Below are 22,651 nucleotides of genomic sequence, written 5' to 3'. Positions count from 1 at the left end.
AGATTCTTTCTTTTCACCGAGAAGAAAGAACCTCTCTCTCTCTTTTTCTTCGCCTCTCTTACATTCTCCATACTTCTTTTTCACTCCTCTGCAACGATCTATACAGTGTATCCAAGAGTAAGTCCATACGTCATCCCGAGATATTCGTTTCCGGAGTTTCTGACTATAGAAGAATGAAAGAGGGAAGAGCAATTAGACGGAAGATATCCGAACGACGGACATTGTCCACGGGTGGCGGAACTGCAGAAGACATACGAAGAGATTCTGGGGTAACAGCGATTGCTAGCGGCGGGACTACAAGAAAGAAGAATGATGCCGAACAGCATAGAACGTGCGCGAGAAACGTCGACCAAGTCAGACTCGAAGGAACTGCTGCGGAGAAAGAGTTTTTTCACCTCCTTATGATCCCGCCTTTTTCTTCCACAAGCATCGCTTGTTTTGAATCCGTCTTCTCATACTCTTCCTGGTTTTCCGATTCAGGGGAAAAATTGATCGTCTTTAAACTCTTTTAAAAAGAATCTTGAGCGAACTATGAAATATGCTTGTCAGAAGTCAAGTCGAATCCTCGATTCTACTTACCACGAATCTCGCAATTTCATTACGCTAAGATCAATGATTAATTCTCGAAATACGAATTACATATTCGTTTCTGTGAGTTAATTTGTTATCAACTGATTATTCTCTGAATCGCCCATTTTGAATTTTTCGTCGCTTTATTATATCGTAAAAGGATTAAAAGATATTGGTACGATATATATGTATGTACATCGAAAGTGAAAATGTTTCTCCGATCTGTCGATCTTTGTTACTCGCGTCCATTATGATCGTTCTTCCGTCACGCAAAATATCGCCATATTGCATTCTAACAATGGCTAATCGTGAAATGGACATTTAAAGGTATTGCGTGATGATGTATGCCGTTATTGCGATAACGTAGCACGTGAACTTTAGAACGTGTGATTGGCTGCCACAGAAGGTATGCGTGTGTGATAGGCGTATATACTACGTGCAACAAAGGAGCTAGAAAGAGAGAAAGGGACGAGCAAGACGGTAAATATGATTAGCGATCAGAGAACGATATACATTCTCTCCCCCACGTAAGTAGCCGCGAAGGCATTAGTCGTGAATCAGAGACGATTCCTTGAGTCATCCAAGTTATTTGATAGCCTTCATTTCTCTTGACAATAGAATTCAATTATTGGAACGTGTATTGTCTACTCTCTGTAGCGTATATGTGTATTTACGTGGCAAAGTGTGTGAAAGTAGAAAAAAATTACGATGCTTGTGAATGTCACCTTATTCTGGTATATCGATGGAAACGATAATATATTGATCGCACCGATCATTATTTCAATGAATTGTATTGCAGAATAACTTGTCAGATAAGCTGTCGTTACCTATCTATTAGTAATAAATCACAGCAATTGATGTGAAAGGCGAAAGACGGATTGGAATACATAGCTGGAGAACAAAATCAATTAGAATTCTTTCGCAGAAGTAGAAAATCATTCTTGACTAATTTTTTATAAAATATATCTTTGCTATTTTCGCTTGAAAATTCGAGTGAGATTATCTATGGAGGAATGCATAAGAATTGTACGTTATCATAACGTATAAGAATTTACTACAAATACAAAAATAACTGATACGCGTATTCGTTTTTAGATAAAATATGTACTATATACATAATGTACATATTTGTAAATTTTTCGCATCTATGTTAACTATGTTGATGGTACAATTAGATAATAATATGTTTCATCGTTAAATGTATGCCAGACGTTCAATAATTCTCGCTTTTATAAATACGATGAGAATGATCACTATGTGAACTTTAAAAATGTGGATAAAGTGATAAAACTTATGACTTTCATAACTGGTTGAGCCTTTACGACCTCAAAGCTGTACGTAAGATACAACAATTGCTTTGAAGATTGTGAAAGAAAGACAACTATATGAGAGAACAATACCTTATTTATTATAGTATACAGGATGCAGCCGAATAACGTATACAAGCGAGCACGAGGTGATTCTTTATGAAAAAATAAAAATAAAATATGGAATAAAATTTTTTCATTTAAGACTTAGTTTTCGGGGAAATCGAGTTTGAAAATTTATCAAATATACTTGAACGTGGCTAATTCCGGATTGGTACTAAATAATCGACAGGAGGTTGTTCAGGAGGTGCAAAGATAAGTCGAACATTTAGAATAAAATTTGTCCGTTCGGGGCTTCATTTTCAAGAAAATAAAGTTCCAACACGTTTAGTTAAGAATCGACCTAGTACACGCGTATGATAAATTTTCAAATTTATTTTTCTCGGAAACAAAGCGTCTTGAAAAAAAATGTTATTCTACGTTTTCGACTTATTTTCACACGTAGAATAACTTCCTGTCGATTATTTAATCCTGCCTAGTCCGGAATTAACCATATGCAAATATACTTCGTAAATTTTCAAACTCGATTTTCTCGTAAACTAAGCCTTAACAGAAAAAATTTTATTGCATATTTTGTTCTTATTTTTCCATAAGGAATCATCTCGTGCTTGCTTGTACATGTTATTCGACCGCATCCTGCATGTAATGTATATATACTATAAACAATTATTATTATTACGTATTAGTTTATTTTAGTTTATTAAAAATACATTTGAAACATTAATAATTTGACTCAGCTATGTATGTACCGTACTTGTACAAATCTATTTTACAGTTTCATTAGTGTCACAAGTTTTCATTTTACAGAATTAAAACTCTCGAACAAAAATAATTTCATACCTGCCGTTAAAAGTAAATTGTCTTTATTACCGCACGACGACTTGAATTGAAAACTGAAACTAATCACACGTGGAACGGATTGTATCACGCACAATTTGCCTGGAGGCAAATGAGAGAAGTTCATGATTGCAGTACGTGGTCTCTGAAATTGCAGAGTCATGATTATTTTCACTCTAATTGTATGACGACGTACCGATATTCGAAGATATCGATTGAATACGCAAGTGATTCTGGCCGCATTCCGAAATCAGCTATCAATTTTGAAAGCATCATTGCATCCCTGTCAGATGCCAAAAGTTCGGTTAAAGACATCATCGTGTTATCAGTGTACTCGGTAAACTTCGTGACGCATCCTGCCTCTTGCTTTTCGATTTTAGACGCTTGCCAAGCGAAATTTGGCAAAAAGGAACGTTGGCTCGAATTTATACTTTTTACCATTTTATTAAACCGACGTAAAGTACGGTTAATTAAACTATACGTTTTTTACGTCGATATTTATTAAGTGAATTTATCGTCCCTTCCGTTCCATTAAATATCTGTCTCTTATAGTATTCATTTTTCACTCGCGATTTTATAATTGATGTATTTAGCGTCTCTTCTATAAGATCCACTCAGTTTTCGTATTTTTCATATAATCAGGCTGCGAATATTCGTGCGTTATGAAAAATTTAAATGTATAAAAATACAGAGAGTACACGTAATATATATATACACGATATATACTGGTTGTTACAAATATTTAAAAGAAAAAGCACATTTAAGTGCAAATTCTTTAATTATGTTCATAAACGTATGAATTTGCATAAACGCATTCGCTGTTTAATTATATGATCAAATTACATGTAATTTATGTAAAAATTATAATATTAATTATATGTAGAAATTGGAGCAATCTTATATAGAGACTAATATAGCTTCTGCATACTACAACAACATACGAGAAAGATGGTGATATGTAAATGGTAGCGAGGAGGCCAAAGTAGATAGATTAGCATATGACATAATTATGAGTTAATTATTTTAATTTAAGAAGAATTTTCTTCCACAAGTTTTATCATTTATATTATCACTTTATTCTACATACCGTGAATTTACTTTTTAATAATCATTTGCATCTTATTGTTGACCTAGGAATAAAGCACAATACTTCAAGTAGAATATTTTTCCCAACGAATAAGGACATATGTATATCACAGAAAGATAGCGTTAATTAATAAACTTTCAAAACAAATGATTTCCCGAGATCGACTACGATCAGTCTACAAATAACTTTTTATGAGTTTTATTATTAGTTTGCAAAACTAATAACTTTAATATATCTAGCAATTAGACTAGCCGGTCCTAAAACTTTTTGTCCGCTGGAAGGAAATCCGGCTTTAGCGTGAAGAATTTATTATCTCAAACTCGGCGTTGTACGTGAGAACTTTTTCTATCGATCAGCTTAACTCCCGTTTTGCTCGCTTTCTTCCACGCGATGATCTCTGACTGCGGCGTACTTCAACGCTACTACCTTCACCGTGGGGACTTCCCGTCGCACTGACATCTCCGAGAGATATTACACGTAACGTATATCACCACGACATTTCAACAACAATGCGCCACAGTCTTCAGGGACGTCAAGAATCGAGAGATCGTCGGAGCTGTACACTTACGCGAGCAAACTTTTGAAATTAATAAGTTTCGAAGGAACTGCCCACGTTCCGCTTGTCTTCGTATATACTACAAGTTTTGTAGACCACTAATTTTCTAAAACAATCGTTGAACCACCGGGGAACTTCACCGTGGATTAAAAGAATAAAAATAGAAAATTATACCTTACTAGGATTTCACGCTGGAAAAGTTTGCCAGTTAATTATTGTTCGCGTTATTATAGATGCCATATCGTATTACATTTTTACGAATGCTTTTACAAATTTTGTAGTTTTAATTACGAAACATTTCAATTGTTATTTGTGTAAATTTCGCCCGCTCGAAACATTGTACGTGTACACAGCTTTATTTTGTGCATTATAAACGACTAATCAAACGAAAATATAGCCACCTTTATACGTGAACTCTTATATGGAAACTATATGTTATAAATTTGCGAAGATAATGTAAAAATTTAACGTTTACCTGATAAAAGCATAACCCTTGTCCTTGAATACACGAATCTCTTGGATGGATCCAAAAGGCGAGAAAGTTTTTTGCATTAGCTCTTCTGTTAGACCATTAGTTAGTCCACCGCAGTATACTGTACAGTTGGTCGGACTACTTTGATTGTACACTTCATCGAAAGTCAATGGTTTTGCGTTTGCTGCAAATAAATAAATAAAAAATGTTAGTTAAATTTAGATTTACTCCATTATCAGGATAATGCTGTGGATCGAAGTGATGACAAATATTTGTCTGTTTGTGTTCTCTTTTGATTACGTTACCTGTTAATACATTATATGTTTTATACTAAACATTCTAAAATATTAGTTACTCAACATACACTTGTATGCATATGTCTTTAGAATTTTCTAGCATACTTTAGATATATCAGTATCATACACTTTTTTTGTCACTGTCAGTTGGACACTTTTTTTGTCACTGTCAGTTGGACATAATAATAAAATCTTAATGATGTAAGATAATTGGTAAAGAATATTAAAAGGTAGAGAAAATTGTCTTATGTTAATAACGTCCGATTAGCATAAAATTGGATAATTAATTAGAATTTCGGATATTTGAGGTAGAAATTGATCTTCCGTCGATGTCGATACATTAATAAAGTCGTTAACACTGTCAAATTTGTAATCTAAAGTTCCTTGCAAAGTTCACTAGCTTCGCGAATTTACATCAAAGTTACACTTAAGTCTAATTAGCTGCAAAGTTTGCCAGATATAACTTTGCTGTGCTGCGGAAATTAATTGTAAAATTGCAAATAAAATATGTGGAGAATGGCAACGACGTTATAAAATTCGATCGCCGGAATATTAAATGCTTTTTAATCCCGATACCAGTCTGATAGAGCTATTAAATGGCAGGCTGCATAATCAATATCTTCACCATTTGGTGAACCAGTTAAAATCCCTGATTGCTTTATCTTTAGAAACTTAGTTCGTAGTTTGATCATTAATAACCTTCATTGAAAGTATGAACAAAAAAAAAAAAAAAACTATTTAATTTATGCAATGTATTAATCACGCCCGAAATGTTTCGTAACTTTAACAAAGTAAGGAACTCGACGAAAACCTAGCGGAAGATTAACAACTTTCTTTTTTACAATTTCAAAAAAGCCGTTATTTCGACGTTTCTACCGCATTCGAGAACATTTAATGTATAAACTATGTATAAGTTCATCGAAAGCTCCGATACTTATTGTCAGAGTAAAAGCTAATGCAAAACTGATGTGCGTTCGAATTATGGAAAATCTTTCTCTGACTCAACGTTTAAAGCTGAGATTTAAAATTGCTTCATTCTAAAGAAATATTCGACGTTTTAATGTATTTCAATATTTTTGATTTAATATGGTTATGCATCCAGTGTTCGACTATATTAAAACGTGTCGATAAAAGAAATATTCACACGTAACCAGCATTCCGTCTCAATGTGATTTATATTATTTGAAATACTACGCATTTTAAAGGGATTAAAATATTTACTTTGAATATACCTACATTGTGTGAGTTCAATGTGTTATAATATTTATGATAGAATATTGACAACCGAATGGTTTTCCAGAATAATGGACCTTAATGGAACGCATGCATCTACAACTTGTATGAGAAAAAAAAGCCGGTACGATAAAATGAAATGTTTTATATATATAATTTTTATTCATGACTACTCCATTGATAATTAATGGGTTTAGAATATACAATAGCGATGAAAAGACACTATCTTTTAGAAAGTATACACAGTTACATGCACGTTTGTTTCATTTATTGTCTCTCTATTTATCTTCAATGATATATGATATCTGCATTCTCAAATAATGATAACGTTAGACAGCAAATTTTGTCGATAGTTTATCGAATTTACGCTTTTAATTTCTTTCGTTCCTCATATTGAAGCGGCAAAAAAAAAAAAAAAAAGAAAAAATATAACATGCAATTACCTAATTACCAGTGCTTTAATAATCTTAGAATTCCGCAACAATGTCGCTACTCGGTGCAAAATTAAAAATTAAGAAACTGAGCTGGTACACGATACAAAGTCATCGATGCATGCGATATTCAATCTTATCGATTAGTTTCCTATCGTAAGAAAATGTAATCGGTTCTATCTGTAAACGAAGAAAAATTTGCACACGTTAAAGAAACTAACTTCACCGATATCTGTTTGCTATTATCCGGTGCGTCTGCTTTGCTGTTTTAGCATCGGTGATACCCGGAGAAACGGGTCAGGTTTGACGACGCGGAACTCGGTGCAGCAGACTAGCCGTTCGAGATATCGAACGGCAATGCCAAAGAGGTTGAACCCCGTCAGCTAAGTTTACGATCGTACGGGGGCTTAGCCTATAGTAAGGTAGCAGACTACGGGTGTAAACGCGACCGGTAAACCACAGCCTGTAATTGCCTCGTTCGAGGATAGAAGGTTCTCAGGACGTTGGAACGTTCCGTTAAGAACTTACCAGGGGGACGTTCTCTTCGTTTCTGAAAGCTCGGCATTATCTCTTTATTGCCCCCTGAATGTTATTCTCAGTATTCTCGGAATGTCTCAAACTCCCTTCTTCCTTCTCTGTCCCATCCTTCTCCCTCATGCGTTATCGGTTCGCTTTAAAAAATTTTCTTCCCGCTAAAACGCTTACGTAGCCACTATAATATCGATTTTTCTCTTGTGTCCATGAAATTATTATTTCCTTTTTACGAGGCCTCGAACCGCGCCGCTTTCGACGATCGATGTCGACCGAACGGCGAATGTCAAAGCGTTGCTCGTTTCGCGAACATTAGATATTGCCTGTAAATTTTCCTCTTTCATTATTTGAGACGTTTAGAGATTACAGGATATGCGGTCGGTCGATGAAATCACGCGACAAAGGTGCTGAACGAGCTAAACGCTACAAATGGTAACAGGTTCTAAGAGTTTGATCAACGATTCGATTTTTAATATCTCGCTTTCCATATAATTTAATTTTCTTCGGACGATCGTATGGTTGACGTTTGTGGTTTTCATCTGTCAGCAATCTTTGTGAGATTTTGGCAAAACTGATCACGTCTATCATCTTGACTGTCGTTTCTATTAATTATACAGTAGAGTATCGATTATTATAGAATTCTAAATAACGGGACGATCGATTATCGGAACACCGATCGGTGGAAAATGTAAGGGTGGTCCTTTGTAGGTGAGATTAGAAAATAAAAATAAAAGCCGACGTTCTTATTTCAATGTAACATTAGGTAACTTGTAAAATATTCCCCGAATGGTGTCTGCAGAGGGAATAAAATTTCTTCGACAAGAAATCTTTTATTTTTTGTGTATCATTGCATGCTCATTTATTTACATGTTTTGCGATAACAGGAATCTTTATTTTTATGTGTAAGGTTGTGTTATCAGTAATTATATTAGAAGTTATCTGTACCGAAGCATCTATATTATTGTACAAAACTATTTCATCCGTAAAATTTGCCATGTCACGCACAATCTCTTAGTCATGAAATGTGTTTCAACAAACTATGTACATAATGTTACTTATTGCAGAGAAAGTATGTGTTACATAAATCAAATGACCTACGTTTTTATTATATATTTTATCAGTGTAGAATTGTGTAATAGGAATTTAACTTAACTTGAAAAATCTTTCTGAATAATTAATTTTTTCAATAATATGCTTTCGCATTAAAATACGCATATTAAATTGTAAGTCGGGCATTTTTTCCTTTCTAAAAAAGACTACAAATTGAAAAAATTTTTTTTCTTAAACGTGCATTAATCGCAAATCTCTTTGTGTTTTCAAAAAATTCCAAATATCGTTATCAATTTTCCAACAAGATTTCTAAATCTTTTTTAAAAGTCTTTTAGAAATTACATTAATAATAATACTTTTTACGCTTCCCGCGTGAAAAATCATCGATCGAGAGGATAGCTATAACATCTGATCGCTAATCTACGATTTCTAAGTTAATAGGAAAGAAAGCCAACTGATCTTGTCGAATATACTTTTTCGTTCCCCGGATTTAATGTTGAAAAAAATCGAAATTCATATCGGAAGATCTATACGAAAAATTGCCACGAAAGCTTTAAGGGATAGTAGGCTGAAAAATTGAGGAGTTACTATAGATCCATACTATGATAAAGCTTTCATACTGGCAAGACTCTTTGAATGAAAATCAGCTTTAAAAGAAAAGATCGTAGAGATGAGATCGGTTCGCCCGAAAGGCTTCCTTAGATAGAAAGAGTAACCATTTGCGATCAAAAATTTTATCCGGGCTTATTCACGTTGAAAGTTTATCGACTTTTGAGTGATTCGTAACCAGCTCTTGTTTCAGATTGTATATGCTAAAAAAGCAGATTTATTAAAACCGTACAATTGAAATACAGTTAATCTAAAATAATTCCAGCGTTTTCATAAAATATTGCTTAACGATAGAATAAAAATGAACGTGTATTATTCGAATTAATATCGTCACATTTTTTTGATTAATGCAATGTTTCGTTGTTTAAATAAAGAGGAATTTCTTTTATCTCTAAATAGAAGAGTTCTCTTCGTTCTTTTTAAGAATGACAATGTTTGAATGAGATCTAATATGATCGTATAAAAAAATCATCCAATTAATATATTAAATAATCATATACAAAAGTAGAAATTTTTTTTATTGCAGATGACATAGAAATGAAGTATATAGCTATACAATTACATTAAAATAAGTTTACTACCCATGTAATTGTTGTATTCCTGATAAAACGTAACAAGTTTATCAGTTACATACTTGACACGAAGTACATACTTCGTCCTCAATTTTTTTTTCCATAACGCAATATTTACTTGGGAAAAATAAACATGAATTTTCTTCTAAAACATAAGCACAAATTACGAATAATATACGAAAGTTATTCGCGAAAATAGACGTGAAACGCATAAAACTCGCGGTAATACCACTTTCGACTGCTCGATGTTCATGTTGACGCGTTCTCAAAATAGTCATGAAAATTCAATAGTGAAAGTAAGTGACACCTCGTAGCAAGGAAATTTCCTGCGTCATTTCCTCCGTACCATCTTTCAATAAGTGACCTATATTTCGTGTGCGCGGCCGGCCATCAGAAGCGGATATATCTCGTTTAAGGAAATCTATCTGCTACTATATTTACTGGACCCTTCGATTCGCCGTGTCGTTGCGAAGGTGATCCGTGATTTATGGCTGGTGGCTTAGACATAGTCGGCATAAGGCTCGCCATTACCGGGAGAGCCTGTAGGTTCCGCGTTCGGCTCATTAGGCAGCTGATTACACGAACGCGGCTAAATCGAACTTCCACACACTCAATCAATGGCGACCCGAGCATGCTCGCTGAAACTTTATTCTTATCTGGCCAGGGGAACAACTTGGCGATCGGCTAACTAGATTTATCGCGTGGATCTAGGAACTTTTTACTTGCCTGAATTCTCGATAACTTGCTAGCCAGCCAGTTCCGACAGGTACAGCCCGAACAGATGAAAGATCAACAAGAAATTCAGGGGGTAAACTCGAAATTTTCCCTTGACCGTGCCAGGCTCGTGCGAACCGGCAGCGTCCCGGAGTTTCAAGATCAAATGGAAAGAAAAAAAGGACAGAACGTCGACAAGGGGATGGAGACAAGACAAGAAAAAAAAGGAGAATAGAAAATAATAGAGAGGCGAGAGAGAGAGAGAGAGAGAGAGCGTCGAGAAACGCAGGGAAGAAAGAGAAAACGAAGAAAGGGTGGAAAACAGGAAAGTGAGAAAGGAAAAAAGAAGGGCCGACGATGTTGGACTTTCGCAATATCTTCTCTCGTTCTTTCTTACACTCGGGAAGGAAGTTTCCACTTTTCTCCATTTTATGGCGAATGGAATCTCTAGTGGTCGACGATGGAACTCGAATGTACGTATCTCGTACCCCCCTTAAATAACGTAGATACTTGAAGTTTCGTTGGCACTGGCTACCCCCGTAGCGCGCCAATATTCCCCCGGAGTAAATTCATGCTAGCAGCCTTTAAGTGGACATCGGCTCTCCCTCTGTCTGTCTCCTTTTTCTTTACTGCCGCCCATCTACAGATATTTGAATAATTAGTTCCCAGGCTGACGCCGTATTTATAACTTTCCGCTGGCCTGTTAAAGCGTTATATCGACCGGGATGAAAAGATAAAAATTGCTTTTCTGCTCTCTTTCTCTCCCTCCTCGCCCTCCATCCTGCCCTTAGCTTCTCTTATTGTCCTTCCCTTTTCTCCTTCCTTACTTGTCTTTCTTTCTTGGTTTACCACAGCACCTGGTAATTGTTGTTCCGTAATTGTTATCCGTTTTGCGGTACTGAAGAAGCGCTTAAGTCATTGTCTGCGATAACAGCCCTATTTTGCAATCATAATGACGCTCGTAGAATACGATTATTCGAAAGCGAGTAGCGTCATTATATCTAGTATAGGCGAACTTTAAAGGATAAATATAAAGGTAAAACGTGAAGGATGAAACATTCTCTTTCCTAGTGCTTCGTCAACTTAATTTTCGACGTTTTAAGGCCTTCAATTACGTCTGTGAATCGAACCAACTTAAACGTGTAACATGATTTCCCTACTAAAGAAAAATATACGTGACACGTAAAATTAAATTTAAAAACAATGTTTATGGATAATACAATATCTATTATCTATTTTATGTAAAACAAATATAACGTATTAGAAATTTCATATCACAAATTCCCGTTATCACAAAACGTAATGCAATTACCATTATTTATTACCTATAAAAAGTTCAAAGTGTGTATTTTCTGTATTCGATATTGTAAACACTAGGAATCATAACGATAAAAAAATTATTATTTTTCAAATCGTTTCTTCTGAATCCTTCGTTTAATATCGACAATACTGTAACATTAATATTACTTTAGGTATAAAATAATGTTCGTTTCGCTATTTTACAGTGTATGTTACATAACACTAATCTATGATCAAGTAGATTGAATAAGACTAAAAAAAAATGTGTTATTACTAGAACAGTGTTAAGAGTAAAATCTTCCAAGACGAAATTTAATAACCACAATTCGACGCAGTAGTGTGCACGTAGGTAAAAGTGCACGTGAGTACAAGGAAAAAATGACATACAATATAGTTACAAAATAGTACAATAGATTGTGCGAAATATCACACGAGTTACTAATTGTCGTGTTCAATGTTACTTCGCAATTATTACTAGGATTTGTGCATACACATCTGTATCTTTTACGAAGCGTAAGATTACTCCGTTCCTCGATTCTAACTAACTAAATCAGCAGAATAATAGAGGTGAAAGTACTAAGAAACTAAAAAAAAGACAAAAGAAATTATTAAAAGTGAAGGAAAAAAGTGAAGAAAGATTCAGCGTACTTTAGCGTCCGTTTTACCTTGCTCAACTTGTACAACTTCTTTCTCTCTTTCTCTTTTCTCCCAACGCGTGTATCCCGTAGCTTTGCCTATCATTCTATTTTATATGTATTTTGTTGCACAATTTAGAATATTCTCATGTCAAAATATTTTTCAAACAGAGGAAAATAGACGAGCATGCATACTGAAGCCAATGTGTACATTGTATCATAAAACGTTATTGTATTATAAAACGTTACGACACAGAAAATTACTTTCAACGAAATTCGAACGATGACGTCGCTAAATACGTACATACACGTATGTATTATATATGCTACTTTCTATCGTATGCACACGCGTTGTACATGTATATACGTACGTATGCAGAGTGCCGAAAAAAAGGATTCGTTGCTTTAAAAACGTATAGCATTTTCGACCATCGATAAAAATTATCCAATTAGTGTAAGTTATTTCATTCATATTGCTTGATAATATCCTTGTATTATATATCTCTGCTTAATATCGTTAATGGCATATTTTTGTGTCTTCTTACTAGCACTGTTGCATTGCTTGGATCATTTTCAACTTAAATATGTTTTTCTAGCGTTAAAAGATTTCTCAAATTTAAGGAAAATATGAAAGTATCATTTTTGTTCCGATTTTATATCAAAACGTTAAAATATGAAACGTTTCTTTTTCCGTTGAAACGAGAATAAGACTGAGATATAAAAATTCGAAAGCGGTAGCAGGATTAAATGTAAGGCTAATTGTAAGATAAGGAAAATTGTCACTAGGCATTTAAATATCTTTGTCGTCTATTATGCTTCCTTTCTTATAATTCCTTTTACGCGTGTTCTCTTACTAGCGCTTATAACGCTCAGCAAACCTGAGAAATTCGTTCGAATCGGTAGAAGTGTAGATTGGAAATTAAGTTGATGATTAATTTGTGCAACATATTTATCGTGACAGGATATTTTCGCCGATGTTTCTAAATACTACACGTTAATAAAGACTTGTTTCTTTTCTTCAGTACCCTGAACAAAACGACCAAACAAGACTACCAATCCGATACAATACTTCTAATCAAATACTAAACAGCAGTTCGCTCACTCGTAACGTTAAGACACACACAACTCGAAATATCTATATGGAAATGTTCCTCGAAACAAACAATCGTTTATAAATCTATTTTGCAAAAGTTTTTCAAATCGTTGATTAATATAGTACGCGTCTAAGAATACTTGTATAATAGAGTGTCGATGATCTTTCAACAAGACAAAAAAAAAAAAAAAAAGAAAGAATAATAATAAGGACGAAAGAGAGAACAGCTGTATATACACGGAGAAAAATAATAGCGATAGGATATTACTTTAAATCAACGGGCAACGATTTAAGTCGATGCCAAGATCGGCATCGACTCGTTGCCTCCACTTCCGGTTGGTTTATCGTAATATCTTATGGCTGCAACAACAGGTAGCGGTGCTGATATTTTTCTCCACGCAAGAACGTATAATATAAAGTACGAAGAGTGAAAAATGGAAAGTTAAAGAGAATGTATAGTATAATTATGGTAATAATAAGTACAACAAAGATATAAGTAATGTAATATCAAGGTATTCGAAAAGTTAGAAGAAGTAATGGTATTAGAAAGAGATAAAAAAGTAAGAAAAAAGTATGAAACATATTTTGTAGTAAAGGGTAAATTAGATAACGTTCGTAGCTAGCTTGCTTTGAGTTTTGGTTACACTTACACACTTGTCTAAGCCCTCACTCCCTCTCCCTTTCTTTTTCTTTTTCTCTTTTGTTTGCTATTGGCCTTAACTCCTGCCGTATGTATCACCCTCCTGCAAAATATCCGTGTTAAAACGACACGTACGAGAAAATTGCGAAGTGCGTCGACGCTTCCTATAGAATACAATCGTTATTATGCATGTTCCGTTAAGTGGTCGTTATTGTTTAACGTTAATTGCCGTTTTGACAGAAACAACGGTATTTGAAGTTTCTTCTTTCGTCGATTATATTTTCAGAATAGTCGTTTATGTTTATCAAGAATCTATCGAAAAAATTATGTTTCAAGGATTATAGAATCGATATAAGGGTGAAAAGAGATTCTATTTTGAATGTGATTATGTTCTTTATATTGGTCTTTCTCGTTAAAGAGCCTCAAGTTAAATAAATCTTTTCAGAAATTGGAAAAACTTTTAAATGGATTTGAACAAATATCTAAGGGGATTTTAAACTTCAAAATTTAATTAAGAATTATGTTTTATCGTTTCATGCAAAGGTTTTAATAAACTTGTATATTGGATAAAAATATATGTATAATACCTTGCAGTTTATGTAGAAAATATACTTTTAACTGTTAAGAGATTATAACGAAAAGTATTTCAATTGGAATTGAGAATTGTTGCATCTTCAATTCTATTCCGAGGTTATAAATATGACAACTCGTTGAAATTAGCGACAACATATATTACAAATATGATACTCAGGAGCTATTGAAATATCGTTTAAATATACGTTAGTTTATAAATCAATTAGATCAATTGTCCAATTGAATGTTAAAATACTTTCAATGACTAGCTACGCAAAGTCTCGATTCTATGAAGCACATAAGAAATGTAGAAAAAGATACGTTCAATCATGAGCTTCTTTCTGCAAACGTGCAGCATTTAACGACCTTCGTCTTTGAATGGATTTCTTTTTTCCTTGTATTATGTCTCTCGCTTACTACTTTGACTGTAGTTTGTACATTCTTATGCTGTTCAAGTACTAACGACAATTTAATGGATCCACTCATAATGACAAAAAACTGAGTATTTCCGGGCCAGTTCCTTCCATCTCTTCAGATTATGCTATAAATAGCACGATACGTCTTTTTATGGACGGTATTGTACGATGTATTAACGTACGATGAGATCGAATATAATTTCTAAGTTGACGTTACAATCAAGCTGTAAAATTTTAAGACCAAATTTTCTTTCATGAGATAACAATCTTTACGAGGAAATGCCAAGATTCATATCTCCGTTTATTTGCAAAACTTAAACAAATATAAATTTGTTTGCCGGCTGCTTGCATCGATTAATATTACGAGTACAAGTTACCGTATATTATAACTAGCAACGTTTTAGGCAATTTAGCAGCTCTTGTATCGACTTCCGATCGTTTAAACAATCCATTGTTTATAATAAAACGTAAGATATCCGTATTTCGTCTGTAAGATTTTAACGTTATATTTGCCACGGAATGTTTCGTTCACTCGAACTGGAAAAAGGGTTTACGATCTTCTCGTTTCGCGTAACACGCCGCTAAAAAAGCTGTAACGGCTCTAATGTTTTCTTACAAGCAGCTTATTCCCCTCCGTCGCTTTGCATTACCATTTATCGATCTTATCGCGACAATACGCGCCACTATCAATTTCATCTTGCTCGCAGCCATAAACAAGCTATTACTCTGCTGACTGTTCGATTTGCAGCACGCGTTAGCCCCGTGTGCCCCAACTCGAGCAATGAAACAGTACTTGCTAAGTACGTCTCTCATTCAACGAGGCAGTTTAATAATCCTTAAAACGAGCACTCCAGATTTAATTACAGGGAATTGGGAGATCGGTCTGCTTCAGGGTTACGAACGTAAAGCCCTACACTACTGAGTATTCTTGAACAATAAACACGGACGCATGTTCCCCGCAGGGACATTATCAGGATTAATAAACCCGCGGGTTCAAACCACGCCTACCATACTTTGCCGAGACGGCTGAGTAACCGTGGCCGTTAAAGTTTCCGTATAATTTTGGGATAGGCGGTTTCGTTCCGCGGGAAAGCCGTGCTTCGAAACGTGAACACGCCAAAACTCTCGGCCGCGGCATCCAAACGTACGTGGAAGGGTTACTCGACTATTATTTATGAGCGTTGTTTCGTACTCGCCGTGCCGCTACTGTGATTATCGCCTACACGGCAACCAGCCACAGCCTATCTTCTCCTCTTCGTCTGTGATATTATCTGCTGGCTCGTCGTTATACGCGTCCCACCACGGATACGACCGATGCGCGAGAATCTTGTGCACGGATAAACGAAGTTGAAAAGAAAATTTATGGCCGCTCTTAACCTTCATCTGTTACAGTAACGGCGCTCTGCACGCGGTGTAAAGAGGCAGGCCGGTGATTGAATTGTAAACACGTATGGCTATACGTTTCTTCGCTCTTGCCGCCACTATTGATTAAGTTAATACCAAAGCGATGAAGGGTGAAGTTACTCGAATATTTTGGAAATGAAGTTTAGTCGAAGATCTTTTTCAAACTTCGTTTCCGTGTTTTAATGTTCAGGGCATTTGTCGATGGAAGAGATATTAGAATGCATAATGAATGTTTGGGTATTGGTTTGGGTATAATAGCTTTGATACGTTGATATTTATAAGAAAATTGTACTCGAAAATTGTATCTGTATGGACTGCGTTCGAAAGAAAAGTAAATGGAAACAACTGTCGAATGTTTTACGATTTCAATTCTTTAAGAACCAAGTCGCATTGTTATATTCTTATTATTTAGTAATCGTAGAAATATATTTCTCTGGATGGTCCTGTAAGGAAAACACCATACGCTATAATTTGAGACCAGGTTTAACGATAATAGATAATTATCTATTATAAATATATTATAAATTATAATAGATGTCATTAGATATCGTTTAGATAATTAAGGGTTAAAGCGGCGGAAACCAAAGTTTTATATCGAGAAGCAACATTCGTATGATTGTGTCGATGTGTGTGTCTTGCGTAAGTGGAACAACTATATCTTCGAAACGGTTCGAGATGAGAAAAATGTCACAAGGTAAAATGAACTGGTATGGAACGAAGCATGTTCTGGAATTAATTTTATGCATTTTTACAAGGCTAGAGTACAATATTTATCTCTTAAGTGTGGAGATATTCAGCGATGTATCTCGCTAGGAACATGAAAAGTTATGTATAGGTATAAAACTCATATGTCCGGCAATATAAAGGAAAGAATGAAAAAATATTCAGAATGTAATACAGGATCGTCCGAAGATTTATTATAGCGCGTACTTCTTTTAGATCAATAATGTTATGCTGCATATATATATATATATATATATATATATATATATATATATATATATATATATATGTGGGTACTTGGATACTTTTTCCCAAGAAATGAAAAGTTGTATCGATTAGCGCAGTGAAGAACATAGTGTTTTTATAAAAGTGCAATTTGGTGCAATTGCACTTTTCAGATGCGTAAAGATATATAAAGTTAATTCGCAGACATGCTTCATTCCATACCATTTCATTTTGCCTTATGACATTTTCCCCCGTCGCTAATGATTTTAAAAATACAGTTTGCCCTAGTTTCGTGAGACACCCTTTATATTTATGTACTCCCTTTAATGGTAACTAATCTAATCTTATGTGAACTGCATTGTATTAAGCGTCGTTCGCGGCTCTATCACACATACATATGTCGGTTAAAAAATTTTTTGTTACAACCATTCTCTTCGCCGGCATTGTAAAATTCAGTACATACATATTTTGGAATAATGTTAACTCCAAGAAAACTATCCTTAAATGTCACAATGAATGTATCTATGTATAGTACCTCCTTGATTGTTTCGGTTATCTCCGCCAAATGTTATTTGTTAGTAGTTAATTCTTTCAAGAGAGAAGGTAATTGTTGTTGTTGCCAGCGGCGCTACAAGTATAGACCATTAACCAAGATTTACTTCTATACTCGACGAGCGCGCGGTGGCCGTAAGACGGTTGTGGATTTCTAATAGAGGTGTTTTCGTCTGGCAATCGATTACCGTAGTAGAATCTGGAACTCAAGGAGGCTCGTAGAGCCAGGTCTGGCCTGGTGCTTCGTGCTCCGTTCTACGTGGTTTTCAACTCCCTTCTCTGCGCGTCGGGCCAAGCCAAGATTTGTAGTCGCGGCATAAATTCGAGCTTTCGCCCTTCTCCGACTTGCCTTAATAGATTAGTGGCCCCGATAAAGGTGTCCAATACGCGTTTCTGTGTATTGAGTCGTTCCTACTTACTGCTTTAGCAACGATTGATTCGAATTAATTCGAATTCTGATAAAACGTTTAACACCACTGTCGCATTCTAGCAAAACATTTAAAACACCTGTACAACCTCTGCTATCCTGTTCTCCGTACCCTCGTTTTTCAAGCGGAAGCATTTTCCTATCGCAAGAATTTTTCAAACATCCTGACTAAACGATCAGGGACACTGACCTCCGTTCCCTCAGATTGTCAAATAAAGACAACAATAGCCATCCGTTGTAAATGCTCTGTCTCGAGCCAAATGTAATATACCTTTTGGCGTGGCGTAGAATTTTAGCAATTAGTTTACGTGCTGTATGACGAGAAAGGTTGAAAATTGTTGCTCGATACCAACGACCTTTTTAGCCTTCAAGTTCGACAGTAAGTATGCACACATACACACGCACGCACACGGGTCGCTAAACATTGGTAAACAGGTGTAAAAACATTTGCAAAGGAGGATAGAAGAAGAGCCACATAAACACATAATTACGTAACTGAAATGCACAGGAACGTGTATACACTACACTGTCAAATATTGATACACGCAAGACCGTAAACGTGTTGGAGAAAGACAGAGACCGACGGTGTATGCACGCTAGGTACACAGCGACAGGAGGAAGCTTCATGCACGACACCGAGAGAAAGTGCGCACCCAGAGGCATGTAAGAAGAAAAGGAAAGCAAAGAGGGTGAACCGCGCGCGTTGAACAGAGACAGAGAGACGGCGAGTATGTGCAAGGGAAACCGATCCGAACGCTTAAAGAGCCACGGGGGTGTTCAACAGCGTTCCGCACTCGACGACGAAATGGCCTCCCGCCGCTTTATCGAAACGGGAAAACCAATCCTCTCTCTCTGCACCTTCGTTCGCCTTTCGCGTATGTGCCTATATTACCTTCGATCCGCATCTCTGCAAGTTCTGGCCACCACCTACAGGCACCAACGCTTACCCACCAGCTGCAACCCTTCTCCAACTCCTTCGTCCTCGACCCTATACCAACGTGTTCGGCATCTCCAGTCGAACCAGCCTCCCAACACTGAGTCGTTCACTATGTTCCCAGCAGGCCGCAACCCTCAGGAATTTCATTTCGTATGCCAGGGTAATTATATGCCGGAGTTTTACACACGCGTTCGTCCTTCTTTTACTGAGCCGTGTAAGTATCCCATGTAAGCGAATCCGATTCGAGTACCGTTCGGAAATGATTTCGTTCGGAGGATTGGCAGTGACAATAGTCAGTTAAGTGTGATGCGAGGTAGAATTAAACGATAGTAAGTGATGCTTGGATCTATCTTGGTTGAGATTAGAAAGTTGCTCTTGTCGTGTGATTTCTTTATCTAGTTGCTGGTGGAGATAGTTTCATTGGTTGAACGTATATATGGTTGTTTGTAAGTGTGCTTCATAGAGTATTGTTAATTTTTTTTTTTATTTAATATTTCACATTCACAATTTGTCCAATTTGGACATTTGGTAGAATTTTTTAGCTGTTTGATTATCATGTGGGTGGCTACCTTCAGCGGGGTACCATCTTCGTGTTTGTTAGGTTATATCCTTCATGGTATTGTTAAATGGCACTTAAATAATCAAATTCAAGATGGATTGTATTATTGAAATAGGAGAATAATTGTGAATGAAATATAATATTTATACTGTTACTGATATGCATATATTGAATATATATCAATTGATATGCGTGTAATGAAATGTAATAATTACCATATTATTTACGTACATGTTATTTCGGAAGTTTGATTAATTTTAAATGATAAATTAATCTTGGAAATGAACTATTTTCTGACATCTGTTCTTAACACTCACGTACATAAATTTTTTAAATTTATATTGGGATTAAAATGTAGCCTCATTAAATGAATCGATTAAATGACGCGTGGTGTATTAAATGAACAAATTCACTTGTTGAATTTCACAAGTGAATTTCGATAGACGTCACAACTTCTATTTATTCTTGTTTCGAAGAACGTCCACTTATGGCAAAAAGTGGCTACTCAAAGAAAAAAAAAAGAAAATAATGATATCACATTGCAAAAAGTAATTTCGTTTACAATACCAGAAGTCGCATTACTACCAGAAGTCGTTACAGAACTAATTTAAATTCCCTAAGAGTCTTAGATTCTTGAAGTTCTCTTAAAATTTTACAATCGCAATTGACCTAATTATCAGTTTTTCCATAAATTCCAGAAAAACAAACGATCCTGCTCGCACGTAAAAACTAAACTCCCACGACTCGTTCCAAATATGCGAACTTTCTCGAATTGCTTCGCTTAAGCTTAAACGAGGCACCGGCGACGATTTGTCCGGTGTTATCGAAAGTTTCGGAAGCGAAAGTCTTTCTAATCGCGGAACATACGGTCGTCCGTTTCATGCGGTTGTCGTATCCAGCGAGAGTAATCTATCCGAGAAAACGATACTGGTGAAATACTGAAAAAAAAAGGACGTTGCGAGCAGGAAAAGCGTATTATGGTGGAAGTTCTCTCTAATACGAAGGTGCTGATAGCTGTGATTGCTCGACCAACGACATAGGGATGGGTTAGTGGTTGTAGCGGTGATTCTCCCCCGCAACCACCCACCGGTTACTACCACAAACATCCATTCGAGTTTCCAGCTAGCACAGACTCTTTCCTTCGTTCTCTCTTTACTTATCCATCTTTGTTGGCAGCAGTGGCTGTGTTGCATCTAGCGACGATCGTCGTTTCCTCCGCGTCCGACCATCATTTACCCTCCCCTTGCCCCTGCGCCGCGATTAAATGGTCGCGAAATTGCGACGATTTTATGCATACCGAAAGGCTTGCAACGCTTCTGTTCTCGGATTATACCATGAATTAAAAAGTTGACACAGAAAAATAGGCTTCAATTTTCTTGAACAAAACATCGACCAAACTTATTGCTTCGATCGTAGATGTCTGATATGCATTAAAGCGGGTGCAATCAAATTTTTACACTTTTCTTCCAGTTAATCGAGCCTCTGCGACGATGATTAATTAATATAGCGAGAGTGTAGAAATACTTGATTTCATCGTATTATAGTCGAACGAAAGAGTTAGAGAGCATAAAAATTATAAACCGTTCCGAACTTGGAAGTTTTCAAAACTTTTAGAAACCAGTTATTCGATTAAACAAGCTAACAATCTTGAGCTCGTTGCTGCCATTGTTTTCTCCTTTTTCCTTTCGTTTTTCAACATTTCTCTAGTTTTGCCGATCGTTTGCAGAAAAAAAGCCTTACCTTCTTGCTCTGCAAACTTCATTTGAATATGCAATCATTTTCGACTTTTTAACTTCTCCCTTCTACTTTCATTATATCGAACCAGTGCTCGGCAAACATTATATATTTCATGTTCCAACTCGAATACGACAGAGTTCGCAATCCAGAATCGAAAAGTCAATCAACTATCATATACACACATCGTGATTGAAATCAGTTTCTATAGAACACACGAGTCAATCAGAAACGAGATAATCAATTCAATCTTTCTGTAAATACTTTTTTGTTTTTGTAGCGCATGGCCAGTGTGTTTAACATTTACGAAATAATGAATTCTTTGCAAGAGTTATATTAATCAATCGACAAACAAATGGGAAAGAGTCGTAGAATTAAACGAATAATATGCACACATATACACATATGTATACAATGTGAGCGTATAAAAACTACCATCTGAAACTCCTTATTTATAGACTTTATTAAGAAAAAGTTTCAAGTAAAATTTATTGTATGTAAGGAGTCTGGTTATATGAATACATTGCAGTTCCTCCAATAACTTTGAGATTTTTCATAGTCGCCATATATTTCTTCTAACCTCAGTCGATCCAGTTGCACATTCTCTACGCAAAAGGTATTAACCTATGTACGACTAACACGTTGTCTTTGTCGTCTGACTAAATTCCTTAAATACAATAAATTTCACTTCCAACGTTTCCTGACAAATTTAATAGGAAACGAATTATTTCAGGCGCTTTTCACTTTTTACCGACTCATCATCTACATAAAACGCATGAGAATATTAGAGAATATTTGCTATGCTTTTATACAACTAGCGGAGAAATCGTTGCAAATTAGAGTGTTCAGCGAAGTAACCGCGATAACCGAAGAGGGAGGAGCGAAGTTTATCGCGAAACATTGTTTCACTGGAAGCTACAGTATCTTTTCCGTTTCCTTCCGTGGAGCACTCTCAGTTCGCTGGACAACGATATATCAAAGCTATTTGCAATAATAATTTCCTTGGTCTATTTTCATGCAAAAAGATACACGGTCTAGCTGGTGCACTCGCGACCCCGGAGAGTGATGTACGATCTTGATTGGGCGAATCGAAGTAGACGTCGCAGAGG

At 35.8% G+C, this 22,651-nt stretch overlaps 1 protein-coding gene across 9 annotated transcripts in view; it reads right to left on the bottom strand.

The window, feature by feature from the left end:
* LOC126869231 (nucleolysin TIAR-like) overlaps positions 1-22,651 on the bottom strand; it is a 585,963-nt gene that overhangs the window by 24,258 nt on the left and 539,054 nt on the right. For all 9 annotated transcript variants that reach the window (XR_007690851.1, XR_007690850.1, XR_007690853.1 and 6 more), the window contains one exon: positions 4,893-5,073. Coding sequence is in view for 3 of the 9 variants with exons in the window: in XM_050625491.1 (XP_050481448.1) it covers positions 4,893-5,073 (181 nt within the window). In the remaining 6 variants the exon portion in view is untranslated. The remainder of the gene's footprint in view (positions 1-4,892; positions 5,074-22,651) is intronic.

Source organism: Bombus huntii, chromosome 9 (assembly GCF_024542735.1).
Source record: "Bombus huntii isolate Logan2020A chromosome 9, iyBomHunt1.1, whole genome shotgun sequence".
Lineage (NCBI taxonomy): Eukaryota > Metazoa > Arthropoda > Insecta > Hymenoptera > Apidae > Bombus > Bombus huntii.
Note: the sequence above shows the minus strand (reverse complement) of the source record. Positions and strands in the feature narration are given on the sequence as shown.